The sequence below is a fragment of the Armigeres subalbatus genome, chromosome 3, assembly GCF_024139115.2.
Source record: "Armigeres subalbatus isolate Guangzhou_Male chromosome 3, GZ_Asu_2, whole genome shotgun sequence".
NCBI lineage: Eukaryota > Metazoa > Arthropoda > Insecta > Diptera > Culicidae > Armigeres > Armigeres subalbatus.
The window spans coordinates 237,692,011-237,718,130 of record NC_085141.1 but is presented as its reverse complement, the minus strand read 5'-3'; the positions used below and the strand labels follow the sequence as shown (position 1 = coordinate 237,718,130).

The 26,120-nt window shown below is 41.5% G+C and overlaps 1 protein-coding gene across 6 annotated transcripts in view; it reads left to right on the top strand.

Moving 5' to 3' along the window:
• The window catches only part of LOC134221115 (fat-like cadherin-related tumor suppressor homolog), a 386,241-nt gene that overhangs the window by 208,016 nt on the left and 152,105 nt on the right, over positions 1–26,120 (top strand). For 3 of the 6 annotated variants that reach the window (XM_062700308.1, XM_062700310.1, XM_062700309.1), the window contains exon 8: positions 2,249–2,401. The exons of the other annotated variants lie outside the window; for them this stretch is intronic. In XM_062700308.1, coding sequence (XP_062556292.1) covers positions 2,249–2,401 — 153 coding nt within the window. The remainder of the gene's footprint in view (positions 1–2,248; positions 2,402–26,120) is intronic. 6 annotated transcript variants of the gene reach the window in all.

The following is a 26,120-nucleotide window of genomic DNA, read 5'->3' as shown; positions in this document are numbered from 1 at the left end:
TCCCCTACCACAGGGCCAGTCACAACGGAAAACGGCTTTCCCAACCGTGAAAAACGTTCTGCTCAGCTATAAATTAAAATCGCATAAAAGCCAACGTGACCCTTATCAGCTTTTGTGCGAAACCTGTTTGATCGAGTTCGTGATGTTGACCGTTTTCCTGCCGGTTTTTGTAACGTTTCAATTTTGATGACAAACAAGCGCAACGCATCGGAATAACTCCATATAAAGCCCTCTGGTGGCTCAAGCGCGTCGGAAATCGTTCCAAGTGGGGAAAAACATTGGCAGCGATTAATTAATGCATAGATTGTTGCGTAAAACTTAATTGAAATGCTTGATATCGGCGGATATTATCGGAACCATTTCCCGTCACCGCGAAACACGAGCACGAACGGAAGGGGGGGAGTGACTGTTACGCATACAAACAAATGCGTCAAACGGGAAAGCATTTAATTGATCTGTGAACTAATGCCATTTTGCCCCAACCAACGCGCGCGTCGGGCGGTAATCATGGGGTTACATCATCATCTGCAATGACGCGAAACGCCGCACTGGAGCAGTGTCATGCTGACACGACTTGCAAATTAATTCCATTCAATAGTAATGATCGCGATGATGGGGGTGGTATTTGGTGGAGTAATCAGCTCTTGGTCTTGCTCGATAAATGAGTGAAAAGGGATATTATTCAATTGTGACAAATTTTGCATTTTCAACATTTTTATTCATCTCTGTGGCATAATCGGAGATTTGCTTTTTGCTTTCGAATCCAATTTTGACGTGAACCGTTGATTACATTTTCAACAACTATTGATATTCAATCTGAGCTCACTTTTGACATATAAACATGCTTTTGCAAATAAACAAAATTAATTGATCCATAAAATAATGAAAACGATCCATAAATAACAGCTGATTGTTCCGTAAAATGCTGCCATAATTCCATAAAATAGTTCGGGAACTACCATAAAGAATAATTTTAAGGTGTATAACTACACTACAATTTAGGAATCATAGGAAAATATGTTCCGTAAGACGTGAAAAATTATATTTTGATGCATATTAACTCGAACGTTAAAAAATGCGCAAATTAGGGATTTTGTGGATCAAATTATAGTTTCTTAAGAATTTTCCAGGGGCACATCTTTCAGCTCTCCAGTGTAAGTTCATCCAACTTTCCAATGGAAATTTTCCGAACACCCACGAAAAATTCTTCGCACTTTTTAGACCAACCAGAGTCATGATCCCCAACTTGAAAAACTCATTCAAAGTAAAACATTCATAGACAAATATTCTTCAAAATCTAACGAATGCAATTCTCCACAAAATTGGTTGAAAGAACATCTAGAAAATTGTGTAAAATCGATGCAGATTCTTTTGTGAAATTTGTAAAACGTTAGACTACCATTAAGATTTTCTAACACAAAAAGTGAGAGAATTTGTATCGCACCAGACCTGAAGCAAAGCTAAACAGAATGGAGCTAATGATTTATTTACTGGTGTTGAACGAAAGATAAATCATGTGACGCAAATTCAAATCAGCATGATGAGTTTGAATACGTTTCGCATCATCCATTTTTAACTAGATATACAATATGCAAATCCATTCTACTCAATTCGACAAACATATTGCATGATGTTTTTTTTAGTTGATTCATCACAGTCGTTCTATAAAAAATTAAACATTTTTTTAGTAGCTCTCATCGCACAATTGCCCGACTATTTCACCTCCATCTGATACCACATTGGCAAACGAAATAACCTGTCTATAACAACCCAATTGTTTTTATTTATATTTCTCTATTTTCTCTTTTCCTTCAAACAACAACAAATCTGCAACAAAAATCACCACCTCTCGTAATGCGCTGCAAATCCCCAAAAAATCTACTTCGCACAAAATTACCACCCGCAAAACAAATGATAAAACGCAAACTGTTTCAAATATGTATTTGTGCGTTGCTGTGTATGTGATTGTCTACGAATAATCCCCCTGCCCACACGCGGGAACTACAAACAACAACAACATCGCCATCACCATTGCGCACTTTCCGGGTTGTGGGGTGCTGTGTTTGTGCAACATCTGGCTTCAACTGCTTCTATCACCAACCAAAAAATCCACATGCACCACACCGTCCTTTTCCCTATGATCCCTCCGACCCACCACCCCACCGAAAAAAAAAACATAAACGGAAACACAAAAATGCCCCCTCGCGGCGGCACAACCGAAACAAAAAAAAATGAAAACCGGACACAGAACGATTACGCAAGTGGATACGACCACCCCGAAACGGAACCGGCGGAAGTCGATTTCGGCCTGATGCTATCCGATCCGGACGCCGGGCTGGACGAGGCTACGTGGGAGAGCTACCCGGAGAAAGACTTCCGCGGTCTGCAAGTGGTTCTCAGGGTAACGTTTGTTCTACATATTTTATTTCTTTCTTTCGGTATCTAAAAACTCTTGCTGCATTACGGATTCTTGTTCGTGCCATACTTGTTTCGTTGGTTATTATAATCCGAGGGCGCACTGCATTAAACTGGAGGAATGTCCGAAATTTTAATATTTTTTTAGTTACAGAAAAGACTAACGTCTGTGAAATATTTCACAAGACCACATTTCATAAAAAAAAGCTTGTTCGTTCCAACAATGCAAAAGGCATTGTAAATATAGCCACGAAATGTTCCTACGGTTTCAATCCAGTGTTGCTCCTCTATCTGTTATGTTTTGTTTCGTGTAATCTCTTTCATGTGAAACGGTTTAGTCTGACCGGAAACCGCTCCCCTACTAAAAGCCTGTCGAGTACCAGCAGGGAGATTAAAATCCGTTTAGTGCTTCGCATTTTGATTATTCCTAGATATACCTACTAGAAGTGCATCCGAAACCCTACTTCAGTAGCACATTGGCGCTAATTTCATTTTCATTCATATTTACATAGCATAAAACTTGCTTCGTTTTCGCCATTCATCATTGTGTAGGTCCCGTTTCCATTTGCGTTAGATCTCCATTACATGTGCTGCAGCCGACAGCAACGCTAACTGGTTCGGTTCTCAGCGGCAGATAAAACTCCGAACTGAGTAAAATCCTCACATAAAGCACAACATCATCTTCGCATTCGTGGTGTTTCATGTAACAAAATAGTGCTAGAGCATCAATTACGACACACGGGGAAAAAAAGTAGTCAAGATCCTAATAACCGCCAGAACGGTAGTGAACCACGAACGACGTAATCACCGCCATCATCATCGCCCCGGCGACGAGTCCATGAACTAATTGGAAATCCTTTCACCTGCCAGCTGCATGGCGGGTTTCCGTTCTTATCCTCTTTTTCTGTCGTTCCAATCATCGCGAACTCAATGCACTGCACCATGCAATCCCCAGTAGGGTGTCCCAAAGCAGATTCAGCGAGCAGCATGAAGCTCAATTCTAAAATTAATAAACAACCCTGGTTCCGAAGGAATCCTACGGATTCAGAAACATTGATTGTTCGAGGGCTTATTGGGACACCCTAACCAACAGTTAGCCGCACGGTCTTTGATGTTTTATGAATAGTCATACCCGCTATTGGAAGGCTATCGTGGCTTACCGCGCGAAAGCACAGCAGTTCGCTTCACTCATTGCAACAGAATAAAAAAAATCCCATTGCAATAGATGGTGCATCGTTTCGATTTTGATTCCCTTTCCGTTCGGATTGGCCATCGCATAGTTATAGGGTAACACGACCTATCATGAGGGAGTTTTGAATCGACTTCTAAAAATGTCACTAACTATCCAAAAAACGGCAGAAAATAATTATCCATAAAAAATCATAAGTTTTTTTTTACCGTAATCATTCCACTTCAAGAAGTTTCACCAGGCGAACGTATGCTTTCGAAGCAATTATTATACAAATCGGTAATTTACCCGCAAGAGCAATGATAAACCAACAATTGACAGGTCGTTTCCCCATTCCTAGATCGATGACCACTGGTGCATGAATATCCAGAATTAAATATCATTCAATTACTTGTTTCTTGTAGTGCATGCTTTATTCTTGTAAATAGTCAATACACTTCAAACGACAAATGTGCTTGAATAGTTTAAATGTGTATAAATATTCTGATAAAGTAACATTGAGGTAAGTAATTGAACTATGAAAAATGTTTGTGACTAGGTCATGTCAATTTTCAAACGAAATTTATGAAATGTCTTTTAGATTTCGAAACGATTTGCTTCATTTTAGCAAAGGATGTATTACAATTTCCCAATTATTATTGATAACAATTCCACAGACTGATTATTATGTTATGTTTTTAATTATTTTCTTGTACATTGACTTGAGCATATTCAAATTAAAAACAGCGCTGACATCAGCTGTCGTAAAGCGTACATAAGAAAATTGCGCTGGACACTTTCTTGATATCTCTAAAACAACCAGTGTCGCGGCAAAAAAAATCCTAGAGTAGCGAAAGCCTTTGCTTTTGTCAAACTGATGATGGTGTGCTTTTTAAACCGAAGGTTGTACTTATGATTACACTCAGGATTCGTGCCCCTCAACGTGATCAAGAGAAGCTGATTTAAATGTTCAAACTCTACCCAGTATTGACGACGAGAAACGATATAACATTACACTTTCTTGCAATGAGCTCTATTCCATTCTCAGTGCACTATGTCTTTGAAGTTATTCAACATCATTCTGAAGAGCCTGACAGTCCAGATTTGAAGATATTGCTTAGTGGATTTTGACGTAGGACTTACGTCTTTCTCTCTTTACTATACTGGGTGTCATTTAGATTTTTGAAATCGAGAGCGTTGCGCTGAAAGGGAAGATTTCGAACGTTGATAGCGCCTTTATCTTTTGATGGTTTTTAAAGATTTATATATCAATCGACTCAGACACTCTCCAGCAATTTGCCCAATTCATTGAAACTTAAAATTATTAATGATAATCTATTGAAAATTTCAATTCTTGTCAAAGCCAGCAAAAATTTCATATGTAACCAATCTCGTGCATACCTAACACGGACATCAGAATAAGGTATGTTACGGGCCTTCTAGTCCACCGCAAATGTCAAAGCCACGTAAATAAAACTACTACTACTACAACTACTCCACCGCAAGATTTTCTTTGTGTATAAAAGAAGCAGTGCCTGTCGTGTGCGAGTAATTACAATTTGTGACAGTAGCGCGTACTGACGTGCTTTTTGTTCGCGCATTTTTCGTTTCGTTCGTTCGTTCGCTTTGTTTACCTACACAGCATGCAGTCGCCAGCGTTAGAACTGCCGGTGGGTCTGCGAATATGCATGAAAGAAGTGGGCGCATTTTTTTGTCATTCTGTGCTCAGAGTTCACGGCTAGAGGCCGATGATTGCTCAGGCAGCGAGGGCAGCGGTGGTGGATGAAGAAGAATAAAATTAGAGAGATTTGGTCTGCTCATCCACGAAAAGTGATTGGTTTCATAATCCACATGATCCCGGGATGGGTACGAGTCATGGCATATGACTGACCATATGTTATGTTGTGCTTGGTACTAAACGACACGTACATTGAAACATGGTTATACTATATATTATTTATTCAGACTAAGGCCGAAGTGGCCTGTGCGGTATATAAGAGTCTTCTCCATTCGGCTCGGTCCATGGCTACACGTCGCCAACCACGCAGTCTACGGAGGGTCCGCAAGTCATCTTCCACCTGATCGATCCACCTTGCCCGCTGCGCACCTCGCCTTCTTGTGCTCGTTGGATCGTTGTTGAGAACCATTTTCACCAGGTTACTGTCCAACATTCTGGCTACGTGCCCGGCCCACCCCAGTCGTCCGATTTTCGCGGTGTGAACGATGGATGGTTCTCCCAACAGCTGATGCAATCTGCACCCAACCATAGATGGTATGCAGCACTTTCTTTTCGAAAACTGCAAGTGCGCGTTGGTCCTCCACGAGCATCGTCCAGGTCTCATGTCCGTGATGGACTACCGATCCAATAAGCGTTTGGTACGGACGGCGAACTCTATTCGATCGGATCGCTTTGCGATCCAAAGTACGTACGATTTCCAGCCACTATGCGTCTCTGAATTTCTCTGCTGATATCATTTTCGGCAGTCACCAGTGAGCCCATATACACCCATGTACTTCGTCTTCGAGAATGATACTGAAATGAGCCGAGAAAGACTCGAGAATGCCCCTGAAACTCGAACTACGCACATCGTCCGATCCATCGTCGCTTTGATCAACCATGTCAGTTTATCCGGAAATCCGTGTTTGCTTTTATTATTAGCTGCCATAGCTGGTCCCGATCGATTGTATCATATGCGGCTTTGAAGTCGATAAATAGATGATGTGTGGGCACGTTGTATTCGCAGCATTTCTGCAATACCTGACGTACAGCTAACACCTGGTCTGTGGTAGAGCCTTCACACATAAATCCCGCCTGGTACTGCCCCACGAACTTTCTTGCAATTGGTCTTAGTCGACGGCATAAAATATAGGAGAGTACCTTTTAGGCGGCGTTCAGCAATGTGATTGCACGGTAGTTGCTACAATACAGCTTATCGCCCTTTTTGCAGATGGGATACACGACACCTTTAATCGACTCTTGCGGCAAAAATATCTCCTCCCAAATCTTGGTAATGACCCAGTGCAGCGCTCTAGCCAGTGCCTCACCACTGTGTTTAAAAAGCTCTCCTGGTAGTTGGTCAATAACCCCAGGGGCTTTGTTGTTCTTCAGCCGGCCAATCTCTTCCTGGATTTCCTGGAGATCCGGAGCCGGTAAAATTATGTCCTGCGCGCGTTCTCCCAGGTCCATCATCATACCGCCATCTTCGTCTGCCACATCGACATTCAGGTGTTCTTCTTAGTGCTGCCGCCACCTTTGGATCACCTCACGCTCGTTCGTAAGAAGGTTCCCGTTTATGTCCTTACACATATCAGGCTGTGGCACGTGGCCCTTACGTAAACGGTTTAACTTCTCATAGAACTTACGTGCATTATTAGCGTGGTACAGTTGCTCCGTACCTTCACGGTCTCGATCTTCCTGCTGGCGCTTTTTCCTCCGGAACACCGAGTTTTGTCTGTTCCGCGCCCGTTTATATCGTGTCTCTTTCGCCCTCGTGCGGTGTTGCAGCAATCTCGCCCATGCTGCATTCTTCTCTTCCACTAACTGCTTACATTCGCCGTCATACCAGTTGTTTCTCTGATCCAGGGGTACCGTGCCAAGTACAGCGGTTATGGTGCTACCAATGGCGGATCGAATATCTCTCCAGGCATCTTCAAGAGACGTTGCGCCTAGCTGCTCTTCCAATGGTAGTGCTACTTCCAGCTGCTGCGCGTATCCTTGGGCTAGTCTACCGTCTTGTAGCCGCCCAATGTTAAGCCGTGGCGTCCGACTTCGCCACGTGTTGTACATCGTCGAGAGTTTTGAGCGCAGGCATACTGCAACTGATGTTTCTCTCTCCTCGTCACAGAAGCGGCAATTTGAGGTTTGGATTGCTCCGATCTTTTGTAGATGGTATCTGCAGGGGCAGTGTCCAGTTATTAGACCGATGTAGATGTTGAGATCCCGTTTGTTGAGACCTAATAGTTGTTGGGTTTTCTTGGGGTTAATCGTTACGAGCCTTTTGGATTGGCTCGTATGGGGAAGTGCATTCCAGTTTGATGTGATTTGACTGACCATATATTTGTTCAGTTCCATTTTTACAGAGCAGTCTGAGATCCCTCAGAAGGGCTCAGGGCCAATGAACCTTTCATTAGATCCATTCCTGGCTAGCTCATCAGCAATCTCGTTTCCCTCTAGACCCGTATGTCCTGGGATCCAATATAGGTAGACTCGATTGCGTATGGATAAGTTTTTCAAAGCCAGAATGCATTCCCACACTAGCTTTGAGTTACAAGTGTAGTTATTAAGCGACTTAAGTGCCGCTTGGCTGTCAGAGAAAATACATATTTTTGCAAATCTATACTTTCTCCTCAGGCATAATAACACGCATTCTAATATTGCATATATTTCCGCCTGAAATACTGTGGGCCACTGTCCTAAGTGGACAGAAATTTTTGTTGTAGGGCCATAGATTCCGGATCCTGTCAGATTATTCATTTTCGAACCATCTGTGAAGAAATTTATAGAGCCTGTTGGAACGTTGGTCCATCTCCTTCCCACTCCTGGCGGGAAGGAATGAACACATCGTAAGGTAAGTCATAATTGACTACCGTTTCCATCCAGTCACTACAAATTCCTATTGCGGGATTTATGGCAAATTCATTTAATATGCTGAGGTGACCCGTAAGGTCTCCCGACAGCAGTGTTTTTGTTCTCTTTAACCTTAGAGCACTTTTTCCGCTTCCAGCTTTATGAATTGATCTAACCGGGGCAGGTGAAGCATTGCGTCTAGGGCCAAAGTGGGTGTACTACGAACTGCACCAGTGATGGCTATGCAAGCGGTGCGTTGGATTTTGTTGAGCTTAGCCCTTGCAGCAGCCTCATTAGTTTTAGGCCACCAGACAAGGGAAGCGTAAGTTGTCCTGGGACGGACAATGGTTTTATATATCCACATGATCATACTTGGTTTTAGGCCCCATCTTTTACCAAGGGTTTTTGAACAAACCCAAAGTGTATTGAGACCTTTCTGCACAACTGATTGGAGATGAGAGTTCCAATTAAGCTTTGCGTCGAGTATGACACCTAGATATTTTACTTCACTTGAATAAACTAATTGTGTTTGATTCAAGAAAAGGGGTTTCAGTTGTACCTTTCTCCGTTTGGTGAAAGGGATAATGGAAGATTTGTAGGATTTATGCCTAGTTGATACTTTTGACACCAGGAAAAAGTGTGATTTAGGGCAGATTGCATTCTTTCCACGATAACACTTTCGAATTTGCCTCGTACAATAATGACAACGTCATCAGCATATCCAACCACTTCGAAGCCTCTTCTCTCTAAGCTGTCTAGAAGCTCATCCACCACCAGTGACCACAAAAAAGGAGAAAGCACTCCGCCTTGCGGACACCCCCTTGTTGCTTTAACAGTGATGTATGAACCGCTAAGCTCAGAGGAGATTTTCCGATTAGCTAGCATAGCATGTACCCAGGTAACAATGCATGGGTCGAATTTTCTCCTCAACATTGCTGACCCTATAGACGAATCGAATGCGCCCTCAATATCAAGAAATGCTACAAGAGCAATTTCTTTTGCATTAAGTGTCTTTTCGATTTTTTGAACTACCGTATGTAGTGCCGAGATCGTAGATTTTCCACTTTGATAAGCGAATTGGTTTTTTGACAAAGGCATTGCTTTCATAAATTTGTGATTTATGTACTCGCATAGTACCTTTTCCATAATTTTGAGCATTACAGAGGATAAACTTATCGGCCTGAATGCTTTGGGGTTGGTTTTATCTCTCTTGCCTGCCTTCGGAATGAAGACAGCCCGGATTTGACGCCAATCGTTAGGTATGTGCCCCAAAATCAGACTCGCCTTAAAAATCTCAACCAAGGGTGGAACCAGTGTTTTCTCCTCGTTTTGGATCAACGCTGGGGATATTCCATCCATGTCAGGAGACTTAAATGGCTCGCAAGATCGCACAGCCCTCTCAACCCTGGCCCGAGTGAAAGCTTCCTTTGCAACCTTTATTGCGTCTTTTTAGATCCAGAAACCCATGATTGGATCTCTTGTGGATCTGAGACAGCAATTCCAGTGCCTTGGTCGCCGATGCTCGACTCAGGGATTGAATCAGGGAAGTGGATCTTTAACAATTCGCTCAGTGTATCGCTAGGCTCTACAGTGAGCGAACCATCCGTCTTTCAGAGGCTACCCACACCATTGGAGTGGTCTTTTGAAAGAGTTTTTTGGAGTCTGGCCACTACGGGTGTATTCTCTATGCTTTCACACATTAGAATCCACGATTTCCGTTTGGCTGACCTTATTTCTTTGTTGTAGTTCGTCAGAGCCTTTCTGTATAGGCTCCAATCGCCGGTTCGCTTAGCACGGTTGAACTCCCTACGCGCAGTTTTCCTAAGCTTCTCAAGAGTTTTATTCCACCATGGAACGTCTCTACTCGAACTAGTTGATTTAGTTGGACAGCATCTTGGTAGGCGTTAAGGATTTTGTTTTTAATGGATTTCGACGCATCTTCCAATTGTGTTATGGACTTGATGTGACTTTCTATGATGTACTCTTCGGATCGTAGGATAGCTGAGTAGGAGTCCCAATCAGTTTTCTTAGGATCTTTAAACGTTGTTTCCATCGTTAGACCCCCTTCCCATTCGAAGATGATGTGTTTATGGTCTGACATTGATAGTTCTTCAGAAACATGCCAGGTTTTTATTTGATCAGGGATAGACCGACTACATAGAGTCAAGTCCAAAACTTCCTGACGAATGGAGTTTTCAAACGTGGGCTTGTCACCAACATTACAAATGTCAATGTTCTTGGAAGAGAGAAACTGTAACAGGTACTCACCTCTGGTGTTTATATTGGTACTTCCCCATACGGTGTGATGTGCATTTGCGTCGCACCCTATGACGAAGGGGATGTTGTGTCGGTGGCTGTAGGCTACGAGCGCAGCTATTTCTGGAGGAGGGATTTCGTCCACGTCACCTGGGAAGTATGCCGAGACCACCAAGATCTCTCTACTCCCTCTGGCGGAAGGTACCTCCATCCTGACCGCTACGATGTCCCTTTTTATGAATTCTGAAATTGGAAAGTATTTACAGTTGTTATGTAATAAAATAGCCACTCTAGGAGAAAGCTGGCTGTCATCATATACCAACTTACATGAGTGTTGTGGAATACCTTGTATTCTGGATTTATTGACCCATGGCTCTTGAATGAGGGCCACGGTTAAATTCTCTTTGGTGAACCTCCGACAGAGCACACCCGTGGCGCTCTCAGCATGGTGGAGGTTCACTTGCAGAACTTTAGTCGCCATTTCCGGGGTTCCCGCTTTTTTCCGGACGACAACTGTCCGGCTTTGGATGTTGCGGATCATCAGGATGTCGTTTGATATTACAGTTTAGGTTTTTTCTCTTCTCTTCCCGAACCTGGCCCGCCAGTTTCGCCTCTGTGGTCAAACTGTCGCTTTTTGCACCCCCTTTGCCCTGTTTAGATACCTTTGGTTTGGTACCACTAGAGCAGGGGGTCGCATGTAAGCTTCGAGCTTTTCCTTTAGAGGCGGACAGACTAGCCTTTATGGTGATTTTGGGGTGAGATTTACTAACCTCGCCCGAACCGGAGGCTTCCTCAGATTTCTCTTGGGTCGGCCTTCCAGTTAGCCGAACCTCGCCCGAACAGGAGGCCTCCTCAGATTGCTCTTGGGTCGGCCTTCCAGTCGGATTGGCGGTAGCGGCAGTCGGTTGATCTGTAATCTCCCTTAGTTGGATTTCACCAAATCGGTAGTTGAGGGTGTATTTGGACTTCTTCAACTTTTCCATCGACGCACCCTCTACTGTGAAGATCCATTCAACATGAATATCTTTAAGAATGGATCGTTTCACAATACGCCAATTAGTTGTTGTTATGTCATTTTGGCTTTCTATGAGAGCCTTTATTCGGTCGTCATCATAGCTGGAGCTTTGTGGGAAGAATGCTCGGATCATCTCTGGACGTGGAATCGCCACTTCGTCCATTGCCATCAGCTCTGCACCTTCCCAGGGTTTCATGGATGGGGATATTCTCTTTAACCACTCAGCAGTCTCTTGATCCTTACAGATTAGAACCATGTAACCGGACTTGTAGATGAGGTTGTTGAATTTGGGTTTTATTGGCTCGTTTCGCTGTTGAACTACTCTGAGCAGGAGTGTTTCTTGTAGAAGGTCTAGCTGGGCTGTAGTGAGTTGGACGGTGGGAAAGTCTTTGGGTATAATCCCGACCTTCACGCTTTTGGCCATATCACTGTAGCTGATACCAGCTGTTTTCCTCATGGGTGGGTTTTGTTGTCCAGACACGTTTTTCTGAGGCGCGCGGTTTGAGGACTGTTGGGCGCGCTCTCTCGGATCCAGATGGTGCTTCACCCTTTTTTGTTTGGGGTCCTCTGTGGCGGATTTGTCTAGGTCGTTTCTCGAGCGTTTTGAGGAAGTGGGCTCGCTCTCCTTATTCAGGATTATGGACAAGGCCTCTTTCCGGTCTTTTCCCTTCTCCCGGAGAGTTCTAAGCTGCTTCCTCTGCGAGCGTGTGAGTGTGGGGATTTTCTTTCTCGGAGCACCCTTGGCTTCCGTAGAACCCTTGTTATCTTCGGATCCTTTGCTACTTGTTAAAGATTTTTGTGGGTTGATGATGATCCTTATACCATCATCTTCGTTATCTTCCATGTCCAGCAGGTTGGAGTCGGTCGATGAGGGGGGTTGTAGATCTGGATCAGCTTTGTCGAAACATGTGCTGATCCGGGAGATAGGCGTTGAGGGGCAGGATATTTCCATCTTCTCCTGCGAACTACTGAGTAGCTGGTCTTCGGTAAGGCCAAGCTGACTCAGAGTATTCTCCACTTCGCTCTCACACGACTGAGAGAGGCAGTCGTCACCTTGAGGGTTGTTTGTAGAATTTGTACTCATTTTTGGTCCCACGAGTAGCTAGGGAAATAAATATACGCTGCACCAGTGCCCCGCCGTAGTGCAGTAAGGGCTGCTTACTGGGGTATTCGCCCTGGTGCACCACAGGCTCCGTTCGCGGTTGAGCATGTTTAGAACCCCCTCAACCATTCAGCCCTCGGCACGGGTCGCATGACACCTTGGCATTGGGGTTTATCCATTTTTGCTTTACACGATGGCCATGAATAACAGCCATCGCAACCTTCCTCCTTTACCAGGGCTTAGGACCTGTAGCTCAAGTTCTCAATAGTTTCACAATCTTTCGGACATGCAACTACGGAGAACCATCATTGCTAGCGGAGTTACAACTTCACCATATATCACATCAAATGAAAATATATGGTTTTTATTTATATCAATATGTTCATCCTAGAGCTGAACACAAATTTGTCCGAATATCTTACATGCTCCGTTGACTTCATGAAGAATATTTTTCCATGACGTTACATCCCAAACTTCATCTCGGTGAAACTCAGGCTATTCACCTCCGGTTTTCTATCTATTACCACCAAAACAAAACTTTATTTGAGGACAAAGAGCATACGAAATTTCAAATTTAATGCTTATATGGTCGGAGTTCTGCCAAAACACACTATGTGGCTTATTGACTGACTTGTGATATTAAATCGTAAAAGTAGAACGAAAATCATTTCATATTAATTCATCCACACATTTGTTATGACATATCCTTAGTTATGGGGTAGTGGGAACTGGAAAATTCAATACGATTTTAATCAAATAAATATGCTAAGCGAAAGCTTGGACAGAAAAATGGATAATTTTTTGTTGACGCTTGATGCAATTCGGCAGAACCCCGGCCATATGTACTTCTCAGAAAATTTAAAACAGTCAATTTTTCGTAACGTTACAACGCAACAGATTTTACCTTGTCAAAACTCAGATATCTTACAATTTTAACTCTAATTCCACATAATGCACTGATTCTATACTTCTTCATCTTTGAATAGGTGAGAACAGAATTCAAATTTATGCGTTTGAAAAGTTTGCAAGTTGTCCGTTGAAAATGTTGGTGAGGCAATATTGTGTATATTCTAGAAAAAGACGGCGACATTAGCCAAATCATCAGGAGAGTCGGCCTTTTAGATCTTTTGTACGGCATTTCAGCCGAAATTTGGTAATTACACTTTCGATTACAATTGTACGACCAGAGCGATCACTCTTTCGCTGATGCTTCCGTTGGATTTATGTAACGACGAAATGCAGTTTTTAGGCAACTATTATACTGAGGATCAAGTGAACGTAGATTGACTCGATTACTTTACGTTTCGAAGTTGGCAATTCCTATGTCCACCACGGCTTCTTGAAATCCACTTGTCGATTTGCACACTAAATTTTTTTCACCGATCTCGGCTTCGGTTTAAATTCTTTTGCTGAAATATCAGCTGAATGGACGTATGATTACGGCGGCTTCTTCGAATGGCGCAGTAAACGAACTACTTTTTCAGCTGAGATATCATACAGTTCTTCATAAACATACGTACCAAACAATATGTGTTCGTAGCGTTAAAGAAGGCTGTCAAATCAATACTAGAAAGTACGTCGGTTAGCTGAACAATATTACACCGGCTAAAGTCGAAGTTATTGTCGTGATTTGAGTCATCGGCAAGAGACATGCGTCTATTATTTACGTTGTAAGAAGAACTAAAAGCTTTCAATCATTATCCATTTTAGAGAGAGCTCAAGTTCGACATCTTTTGGTTTGTTATTTAAAACTTAGTTAATAGTGCCCGTTTGAGTTGGGAAGGCTTTTCAATCGTTACGTTGGAAGGAAGCCAGTTGTTGAGATCATCGTCAATCAACCACGCCATGCAGGAAACATTTTAATCACCGATAATGATGATTTTATCCTGCTCGGTACCCATTTAACAATTTCGATAAACTGCATCGAAATGTTTTAAGAAACGGTCGTTTGTGATTAGGTCGGAGGTTGAAACCGCATTCATTTATTATTGTTTTGTGCAGGTTGATTTGAAGTTCGAATACAGATCACAATCAATCAGCTCAATGGAGTGACATTGTAATCCAGATTCACTGCAATCATTCCTCCTTCACCACAATGAAAATAACTGCAAGCAGTACAGCGATCGCAATGAATAACGTTCCTCGGATAAGGTACACCGGGGCAAGTTGAAATGCGGGGTAAGTTGAAACGGAAGCTGTAATTCAGATAAGAAACGACCGAATGCTCTGATAATTTTTTTCAACAAACTACTCGCCTAAACGCTCCTTCTGACTGCCATTCCCGAAAGATTGCAGCTTTCAAAAGCAATCACTGCCATTGTTTATTTTTCGCCCTTTGCAAAATACAAACCAACTATTTGACGTGTCAATGAAACAGGTCTCAAAACGATGTTTGGAAGAGTTTTTTTTATCAAATTTTCACGGTAGGTAATCATTCAATGTTGAATAAGCATAATGATTATGAAAAATCGATGAAAGACCCGTTTTAATTTTTGTATTTAGGTTGTTTGATATTGCTCTGCATGTTCAACTCATCGGGGCAAATCGAAATGCGTGGTGCGGGGCAAGTTGAAACAAACGATTCAAAACGTCACCCTCGCAATTAAAAGTATTTTTTTTTCAGAATTCAACATGGTCCGTAAATACATACATTCGAAAAACATAAATTTATGAAAATATGCAAACTTCTGAACATAAATTTAATAAATCTCCGCCCATTCCGTCCTGAATGCAACCCTCCAACCCTCCTAATCTCCACTAGAATGAAAAGAAGGGTCCTCCTACAATCTCCACTAGAATGTTTAAATTGCAGTTTTGAGATTCTTAATCTACTGAGCACTGACTCTCAGAAAAATAAAACACAGAATATGTGAACATTTCGTTAACTACATCTTTCACTACCCCAGCTGTTTATTTCTCTAATCGAAGAGTTTATGAGAGATGTGATGGCTGGTTAATTAATGTAGTTATGAAGAAGCCGCAGCTGAATTAATCAACTGCGCAATATACAAGTGAACCAAATAATGAAGCATCCTGAATAGTAATCCGAGTGGTCACAGTAGGAGGAAATCAATTTGATAAATTTTCAACGCAGTGCGTTCTTCAGAATTTGGTCTCTGAAAATACGCTTGTGACTTTGTTGTACACTGCCCTTATTCGCATAAGAGTCCCATGTCAGTTTCGCTGACTTGAGTAATTTGCTGTTGAATTTATCACACTTGTTTTACATGGAGAAATACAAAAAAATCTAATAAATTGAAAAAAAATTGGTATCTTTCCCAAAAAATGACATAATATTCTTTATCCGTATTTATCCGTGTTAATTGTCTCACAATTAAATACACCATACTTAAGTTTATTTCTTGTGTAAAAGAGTACCTATCAAAATCTGGAATCTGATTTTTATGAGAGTAAATATCAAGATGAGACAACAAAAATGGAATTTGTTTTCAAATTTCTAGAACAAAGCCTACTATTTTATCAGTTTTTCTTAAACAGAAGACAATTTTAAGCTTATTACTGAAGGAAAATCAAAATCGTCAAAAACTTACATGGGACTCTTATGCGAATCCAAGCAGAATTATAGTCACCTTTACAACCTCGTACTTCTTGAGTATCACTGAGTACATACATTTTGTTATTAATACGGCAAAATTAGCTTACGTCTGAATATAACGCAGTGTTTCAACTTGCCCCGATTCGCGGGGTAAGTTGAAACGATGCATATAAAAAAATAATTTAAATATAAAAAATATTTATAAAAAAGTTTGTTAAGGTTGCTTATTTTTATGTATAATATTTGGCCCGAACTAGCAAACACCGCAAACGGATTCAAAATATATCAAAGGGTGATTTTTTTACAGCACTTCGAATTTCAACTTTGAAAAAACCGTTTCAACTTGCCCCGGTGTACCTTACTCCCATCAGAAAATCCGCTGCAATTTGCATCAGAAGTTCTGCATGCTTTTGGGATTTTTTGCAAATACTGCTGGATTTGTTGTTTTCGGATTTTTAATGTACATCCCGCAGAAATTCCTGAAAAAATATCGCGAGATATTCTGAAGAAATCTTTGCAAAAAACAGAAGTAATATCTCAGGAGTTTCCGGAACATTTCTCTCACAAATTCCAGTAGGAATTGCAATCACTTTCCGGTATGGAGCCTAAAATTCTTGGAGAACATTGTTCAAGAATTTCCGAATTAATTTACGCAGGTATTGTAATGAGAGGTTTGGCAGAAACAACCGTTGAAGTTTCCTGAAAATTTGCTGAGAGAAATATCTACAAAGTTTCTTCAGGAACTCCAGTGTAATTCCCGCAAAAAAAAACCTGATAGACTATTCTGCAAGAATTCCCATAAAAGTGTCCGTGCTCTTTCTGTAGGAAATGTTGCAGGAACTTCATGAGAATTATTCCTGAAAAATCTTTGATGAAGTTCCGGAAGAATTTCCGCAGAAATGTCATAATAAATATCCATATGAGTATTTGGAGAAATCCCCTCTGGAACTCCCGGAGGAATCCTCGTGAGATGGTATATTAGTATTGGGGAAAATCCGTAGGTGTTTTTCGAAAAATGTCTATATGACTTCCTTGAAGAATTTACGCGTGTATTTCTGAACCAGAAATCACTGAAAAAATCTTCGAGAAAATTTTGCAATAAATCCGCATAAACTTGCTCATGGATTTGCTGAAGAGTTTCCACAGGAAGAAATATCTACAACACAACTAGGATAAACTTCGAAATAAATTTTCAAAGGAAATCCTCAATTACCGAGGAATTTTATGATGATATTTTTGTGCGATTCATATTTTAGCTTAGCTTAGCTTAGCTTGATTGACTGTACCCATCGTAGTTGCTAGTCGTGATTGGCCGAGAAATAACAAATAATGCACAGCTCACCAATTGAATAGTTTTCTCGGGACTAGAAAGCTATTCTCACTGTACATGCTTCGGAGTTTCTTTAATTCAAGAGCAATAACGATGCCGGCCACGTCCTCACAGTCAATTAGGATAAGGGGAGGAAAATTAGTTCGACACTTATTGCTACAAGAGACAACTTCATGAGCGCACTGGTAAGGAATAGTATGTTAGTTGGGAAGGAAATATATTGGAAAAGCAACGCGTGTCTTACGTATTTTGCCGAAGACTGATTCGATATCTTAACTACTTCGCGACGACTAAAACACCTACTGCACTGCACCGTCCGCCATAAATAAATATCTAAAGCAGGAAGAAATATTCTCCTGTAGCCAACCAAAATTTTAATTTGACCACGTGGAGAAAAAGCGCATGGAAACTTATTATCGGTCATGGCACACTACGATACATTTTATTTTCAATTGTTTTTCATTCGTTATTTATACATATTTTGGATTCAAGTATTTCTTGTTGTTTGTTTTTTATGAGGAAAGTATTTTATCGAAGTAATTTTTTTTAGTATTACCTCCAGGTCACTGTTTGAATATGAAAATCTTTATCAAACTGAAACTCAAGACACAGTTCATTCTCTATGTACTTCAACTCACTGAAATAGAGGTGCAACTTAGAAATCTATTGAAGATTACCAACCTGGATACCTGGTTAGCTACAGTGTCGATACACCTATGCCTGGCGTATTGTAGAGCTCCATAATCGTCGGTCTTGGGCGATGTTCCTCCAGTTTCCCCGAACGTTCAGGGTCCCCAGGGTCGGATTCCACCGCGTGCAGCCAGCGTGTTCGTGGCCTTCAACAAAGTCGCCGGTCCCTAAATGGTTCTCTGTTGAATATTGTTTTTGCTATTCTTTCTGAAGTCTGAAGACTGAAGTCTGCCGTATTTTATACGATTCACAATATTGTCTTCTTTCTATACTTGATACTGCTCGTGATTCATGCGTCTGCGCCACACACCATTTTCTAGTTTCCCTCCGAGTATTGTACGCAGAACTTTTCGTTCGAAAGCCCCGAAAGCTCTCCGGTCCGCCTCTTTTAATGTCCATGCTTCATGTCCATGAAGGGCCACTGGTAGAATCAGAGTTTTGTATAGAGCAAATTTCGTTTCTGTCTGCATGTTGCGGGACCTAGTTACGTAATCCGTAAAAGGTCCTATTCGCAGCAGTAATACGTCTTTTCACTTCACGGGAATCGTCATTGTCACATGTCACAAGCGTTCTAAGGTAAACAAATTCTTCAACAACTTCAAACACATCCCCATCAAGCACTACCTCTGCACCAACACCACTAGGTCTTCCCCTACCTCTACCTGCCACCATGTACTTTGTCTTGGTAGAGTTAATGGTTAAGCCTATCCTCGCCGTCTTCCTCTTCAGTGGGACAAAAGCCTCCACTACTGCTCTGCGATCGATTCCAATAAGGACAACGTTGTCAGCAAAGTCCAGGGGCATATGCGACCGTGTGATGATAGCGCCGTTCCTCTGCACGCCAGATCACATAATAGCGCCTTCGAGTGCTATGTTGAACAATATATTCGAAAGTGCATCATCCTGCTTCAATCCGTCTAAGGTAACAAACGAGGTTGACACTTCGCCTGCAATCCGAATTCTTGATTTCGAGCCATCCCGCGTTGCCCGTATCAGTCTAATCAGTTTCGCCGGAAAACCATGTTCGGACATTATCTGCAACAGCTCATTTCTCTTCATTGCATCGTACGCTGCTTTGAAATCAATGAACAGATGGTAAGTCTGCAGGTCTTACTCCTGGAATTTATCAAGGCTCATCAGCAGGCTAAACATCTGATCCGTCGTTGATCGGCCCTCACGAAAACCTACCTAGTATTCGCCGACGAAGGACTCCTCAAGCGGTCTCAGTCTGTTGAACAGGATACGCGACAGGATTTTATTGAAGGTTACGTAAATATTTCCTCCTATTCGTCAAAATATCTTTATTGAACAGTTATAGAAACGACATCGCCTAATGGATTTCCATCCTATTCAACCTCTCTCCAAATGCGAAACAGCGGCTTTATAAATGCTCTCCAAATATGTGTTGCATCATTTCACACTATTTACAATCGATTATTATTTTCAAATCAAGCATAAATTGTTTCCCATCCGGATTTAAAATGACTCGACCGTGCGAAATAGCGCATTATCTGCTTGAAGTCAATTGAGCACTTCACGCGTCCCGTTGAAAACGCTTAAACGGATTTGCTCCCCGCAAATTGATTGTACCCAATTGACGATCTGATTTAACGGAAGTAATCAAACGAACAAACAATCGCTCGGTCATCCAGAACTTTCATATTTCCAACCGTATGTGTGTGCAATTACGTGACAAAGGCTTCCGATCCGAGCACTTCCAGTTAGCATGGCGGCGGCTGAATGAGTTATCGCCTGTGCTATAATTTGGAGCAGTCTACACTAACGAATTCCGGACAGGGTAACTAAGCTCCATATCTTTTAATTGGTAAAAAATCGATCAATATATAAATTGGGGTGATGTGGCGCTGCTCACAGGTCTCATATCTATATATGTTTGGATATTTTTGACAATTCAACAGTGCCAAAATGTTTAATTGCATTCTAGAATGCACGAGAATGGGGCCAAATTGAGATATATTAACATATGTTTTCACTTCTACCCCAACAACTAACCAAATGTGGTGTGCAGTTGAAATACTGCATATGATCAAAAAGGTGCATGAAGCAGCAAAGCTGATATCCTAATTACAATTACAAAGGCTTTATTTTTAATCTTGCAATGCTTCCTATATTGATAAGGTGACACCTGTTAAAATCCAATTTAAAAACTTATTATTATTTATCTTTATTAACGAGATTTTCGGCCCACAAAATTTAAAAACTATCTTATGGTTTTAAAAGAACATATATCGAAAGAAAGGATTCAGGAAACAGTGAAAATCAAATTTTTTAACTTTTCTGCAGAATGCACGGGAAAATAAGTTTTCAGATTTTTTTTTGATCACCTTTTATTTTATTATTTGCTCTTCAAACGCGAAGTAAGGGCTAGGATGGCCATTTTTATAGTTATTTTTGTCTCTGTCGTGATTGCAGAAAGTAGCGACTACCATTACCTTTTCAAGTCTCATTTGCGCTCAGATAAAGTTTGTTCGCAAGAAAGAGTTGAAACGTCCCAACTTTTTTTTTATAATTCCCTTGTTATGATGAACAATGAAAATTAGGTATATCAGATCTTTAATAATTAACGTTGTACATGCTACAAGGGAGAATCAACAATGGCGAGGAAAAGAAAGCTTCAATGGTATCGCACAGCCGCGGTGAATAAAAATAACCTGAAGCAAGTTTGCAACAATAAAACGGCAAAGAGATGGTTTTGCTCGCATCAAACACGCTGTGATATATTTGCAGTTATAATTCCACTCTTCGTCGGAATTCAAACGTTGATCCCTTTTGTCACAGTTCTGGATTTAAAATGGGTATCCAGCACCATCTCCTACGATGTGAGGGAGAATGGTTCAAGAAGCAGCCCAAGCAACTTATTCATTGCTTTTGCAAATGTAATCTAAAATCATTTTAACAGTAATCACATTAATCTTCACATTTGGTTTTTTTTTCGGAGAAATAGGCTTAGTCCAATGAGCCGACTACATACACCACGTGGACAACTAAGATTGAGGGTGTGCGGTAAATGTTCATGATTCATATTCATACAATTTTTTGATAATAATAATAATAATTTTGATGAGCAATTGACCACATGAATAAGAAAAAAGTATCTGTGGTGTAGAGCATTGAAATAATTCGTGATAAAAGTTCTCAGATTTCTCATCATCAGAACGTAACGATAAATAATATCACAGATTGTCGATAATTTTGGCAGCTTTAAAATATAAAAAGCCATAGGACAGTTTTGCTGTTGGTTAATTATTTCATAGAATTCGTTGCAATTGTGAATTAAGTTGTATATAGTTCTTATGAATGTTCCAAATAGATTGGAAGCTAAGAATTTTTAAAGCTCGACACTAGTGTTGGACCATTTCAGGTGTGTTTTGGGCCATTCTCCTCTATATCCCGGGAATTAGCGAACAGGACTCTTCAAGTGGATGCCGTGTCGGGCGGGAAAGTAAAAAGTGCCTCCAGGCTTTACGGTTGAATATACTTATGACTGTGGGACCGCTGACGGGAACAGCAACAGCAGCAGTAGCAACCATGAGGCAAAAGTTTTGTTTTTTCAAAGGACTTTTGTTGCTGGGATAAAACATTTTGAAATGGGTTTCTTTGAGCTGAGCTTCCGTATACTGACAATGTTGCAGAACAAGAGTCACAAGCGACTCAGTTATGTCGTGTCGAGGAATGAGAATTATGATGAGAAAAATAACATTTTATGAAGGTTGAAACGGGTTGACGTTTTATTGTCGCTGAATATTCTTGGGATGATTCAAACCTGTTTAGCGCAATATTTATGCGTTCGTTGCTGGAAGATTATACATTTGGTACAATGTTATGAGGGGCGACGAGCGAATGCCATAGCGATGGAAATTTTGAAATCTGTTAAACAAAATCAAATTCTACATAATTTGTTTAAATATTTTTTTCTAATTCAATATTATTATATTCCGCAACATCAACTGAAGCTGTTCGAAACATTGCCATCATTGCTACTAATACATGTGTCAGGTCACCACGTGTTAAAGTGGAGAGTGAAACACAAGAACGCTTAATTAAAACGAATTCAATTGAGTCACTTAGGCTCGAAAGTCACTACTTTTCGCTTCCATCCGGAAATCACGTCCGAAAGGCACGGACAAAATAATCCCCTTGCATGGAACATGCGGGAACGATACTCACTCGCAAGCCCAAAGGATAATTACTACCCACATTCAAATGGACTTATTCATTCGCTCAGAACCAGAATGCCTTAATTAGGCAGCCTTTGAGTGTGATTAAGCGCATGTGGTGGGTGCAAGATCAAAATCTTTCACTGTGTACATCAAAAGTTTCATGGACAAGAACGACAAAATGTTAGAAAATTAATATTTCTTCATTGTTTTAAAATACGTAAAACTTTGCAATCAAGCATTCATAAACGATGTAGCATTCAAAATTGTTAGAGTCAAATCAAGTTAAATTTATTCCTCCATCGACCATAGTGCTGAGTACCAGCTAAATACGGACGTAGTAATTTTCTGTTCTGCTTGTCAACGATGCGGCCGAGGCAACTAGCACGAAGGTTTCCATTCGTTCCGGACGAATGGACGACACGGCGAACCCCCACTGGGTAGCGTTGGATTAAATACAAAATTCAAGTAAAGGATTATGATTTCCGTTGAATGAGATTGTGCCCAGCCAGGCCCAACATGGAGGTAATATGAATCATGTAGGCACTCGTACTTGCTGATGAACTGAATTTTGCTTTCACTGATTTCCGTAATGGTATTCATTTGAAAGGCACACCTCCCTATGAACTCCCAGCCGACTGTATTCGGAAGCAAGGAAAACGATTTAATTCTGTTACGAAACCCTCGCATTAAGTCAAAATGGTGGTATTATGCTACTGAATCATTTATTTTGTAAAACTGTCTGCTTACGTTGAAACCTATATTCATAACCAACTATGGCGATATGGTTGCAGTGCACAATTATATGTCAATAGCAAATTAGATGTTTTACTCGGAATTGAATTTGTCTTATTATTTTCATAACGATTGGAAATAGAAGTTTACTTCAGAGATGGAATACCCACATTTTTATAGTTCATAGTAATCGACCTTCAAATTTATTCATGCCCAACAGTTTCACTATCGCCTACACACCTATTCCTTGACATTGTAAAGAAAAATCACCCCGGTTTGCTTTTCGTGTTGTAATAAGTTTTGGTTTCCCTGCTGCTGCACCAAACTGCAGCGCAGAACCTAGCAGAAAACCCGGTCATGCCTGGTATGCAGCTACGATACTAACTAAAGTTAAAGTTTTCTCTTCTTAGTATTCGGGAAACGTTCGTTTTCTTATACTGAATTTTTCTTCGCCATGAAGTTGTACACATGGAAATGACTGCAGTTTGGAGTAGACCCAAGCTAACCCAAGTAGGATGGAAAACTTTTCCTACCCCATAAGATGCCCCAGTTGTGAGCTCGTGAACGTTCGTTGGTTAATTTGAGTTAGAGCCGGCACACATGCACTGTGATTATTATGAGTGAAAGTTTAACTGTAAGGAATCGGAAAAAATGTCTTACCGCAACCGCAGCATGGCGAAAGGCACTGCGGTTCACTTGATTAGGGTAATATCGGTGGGAAATAACAGTCAATTTGCAAATTGCTGCGCGAAAACTGTTCACTGAGCACAGTGTAGGAAAAATGTGTGCCTGAATGGTTTCCATGGAACTTTGTGGTTTTCCTTCGAACGTTAAACTTTTTATAACCGGATGCTGGATGGAAAACTATGTGGTGCCTAATTCGTTGAATAAATTTCCAGTGAAACGAGTATATTATGGTTTTTATTAGTCTTGCGAGTAGAGGCGTAGGCTTGCCAATCGGGCGACGGATGGGATCAATTCTCAATCCGATCCAGAATCATTTTGAATAGAAAAGATTCTTGATGATTCTTTATCTTACAAATAAAAATAATGTCAGTTTAAAAGGCATTTAAACCCTTCCTCTTTTCTTCGAAAAATTTTATTCAATAACGTTTGATGACCGACTACATTACAAAACAAGAAAAATGGGAAGAACACTTATATCTGAAAGATTGGAACCTGGAGTCACAAAATAGGATATGTAATTGGTAATTTGAAGGGATGATTATTATTATTAATATAGAGTTTTGGCACTTCCTCAGCAAGCGTGCTTGGAATCTTCACCTACCCCGGGCAATCTGAATGCCAAAGGGGATTAGGCTCTGTGAATCTCATTCGCCGGTTGACTTAAAATCCTATAATAAAAGTTTGCACCGGATGTATTAGTTATGATGGTGGTTAAGGAATCTTCTTACGATGTTGCAAGTTCCAAGAACCACTGTTTTTTTGGATGCAATGGAGGTTATGAGATAGTTCCAGCTCTCCTAAGGATCTCAGAAGAGATTTCGGGACGATTCCGGTTGCTGAGATAACAACCGGAATTATACGCACGTCCTCCAGGTGCCACATCTGCTTCAACTCCTCCGCCAAGTCGTGATACTTCGTTATCTTGTTGGAGAATGTTGTTTGGACATTATGGTCTAGCGGTACAGCAATGTCGATGAGGGTTACCCGCTTCATCCTTTTGTCGTAGACCACATTGTCAGGCCGACTGGCACGAATGAGGACATCCGTTATGATCTCGCGATCCCAGTACAGCTTCACGAAACTATTTTCCAGAACCGGGACAGGCACATATTTGTAGTAGGCGACAAACTGGTTAACCAAGTTGTGCTTTAAAGCAAGCTGTTGGTGCACAATCTTGGCTACTTCGTTATGACGACCAAGATAGGCTGAATCAGCTAAGGCTGAACACCCGGACACGATATGTTCGATCGTCTCTCCTACTGAATTGCACTTCCTGCAGCGGTCCTCCACGTTTTCGTGCAATATATAGTGCCGATAGTTCTTCGTCGCAATTACCCGGTCCTGGATGGCTACCATGAATCCTTCTGTTTCCGAGAAGAGTTCACCCCGCACCAGCCACGTATTCGACGCCGCTTTGTCGATATATTCCAGCTCCAGTTGATGGGGGTGCGTCCCATGTAACTCCTTCTGCTTCCACGATGCGATCATCTCGTCGACCGATTTGATGTCGCAATTCAGCTGATAGTCCTCCTGCGCCAGATGCAGGGCACTGAATCCGTGGTCAGCTTCACACACAGCGCGATAGATTTCGTGGCGGTTCTGGCTTTCCACGAAGTATCTTCGCAACTGCTGGATCTGGGAAACACATAGTGTTTGTATATCGGTGACGCCTCTTCCTCCTACTGTACGTGGCAGGGTGACACTCTCAATGGACAATTTTGGATGGCGCATGTGATGAACACCACTCGTACTGCTCGTTCTAACGCCTCCAAGTCAGTCTTGGTCCACTTCACCACCCCGAAACTGTATGTCAACAAGGGCACAGCAAACGTGTTTATCGCCTTCACCTTGTTGCCGGCCGACAAGAGGCTCTTCAAAATACCGTTGACACGATGCAAGAACTTTTCCTGCAGCTCTTTCTTGATCGTCGTATGGCTAATTCCTTTCAGTTGCAGGAAACCTAGGGACTTGTACGTTTCGCCTTCTACTATATTTCGAATCTCCTCCTGTTCGTTGACGCGGAAACTGTCGGCATCCACCATGTGACCCCGGTGTAGATGTATGGATCGACATTTATCGATACCAAACTCCATCCGGATGTCGTTGCTGAATACCGTTACAAGCCGCAGAAATTGGTGCAGCTTCTCCACAGATTCCGCAAACAGCTTCAAGTCGTCCATAAAGAAGGTGTGGGTAATGTTTGTACTCCTTTCCCCACTCTTCAAATGATAGCCATAGTTGTGTTGGTTGAGTGCTCTGCTAAGAGGGTTCATGGCAAGGCAAAACCATAGAGGACTAAAGGTATCGCCTTGGAATATGCCCCTCCTGATGCTGAGAGTCCTGGACCGTAACACCTTTTCTCCATCGGTAATGTGTAGGGATGTGCTCCACATCCCCATAGCGTGCTGCATTAGCCTGATG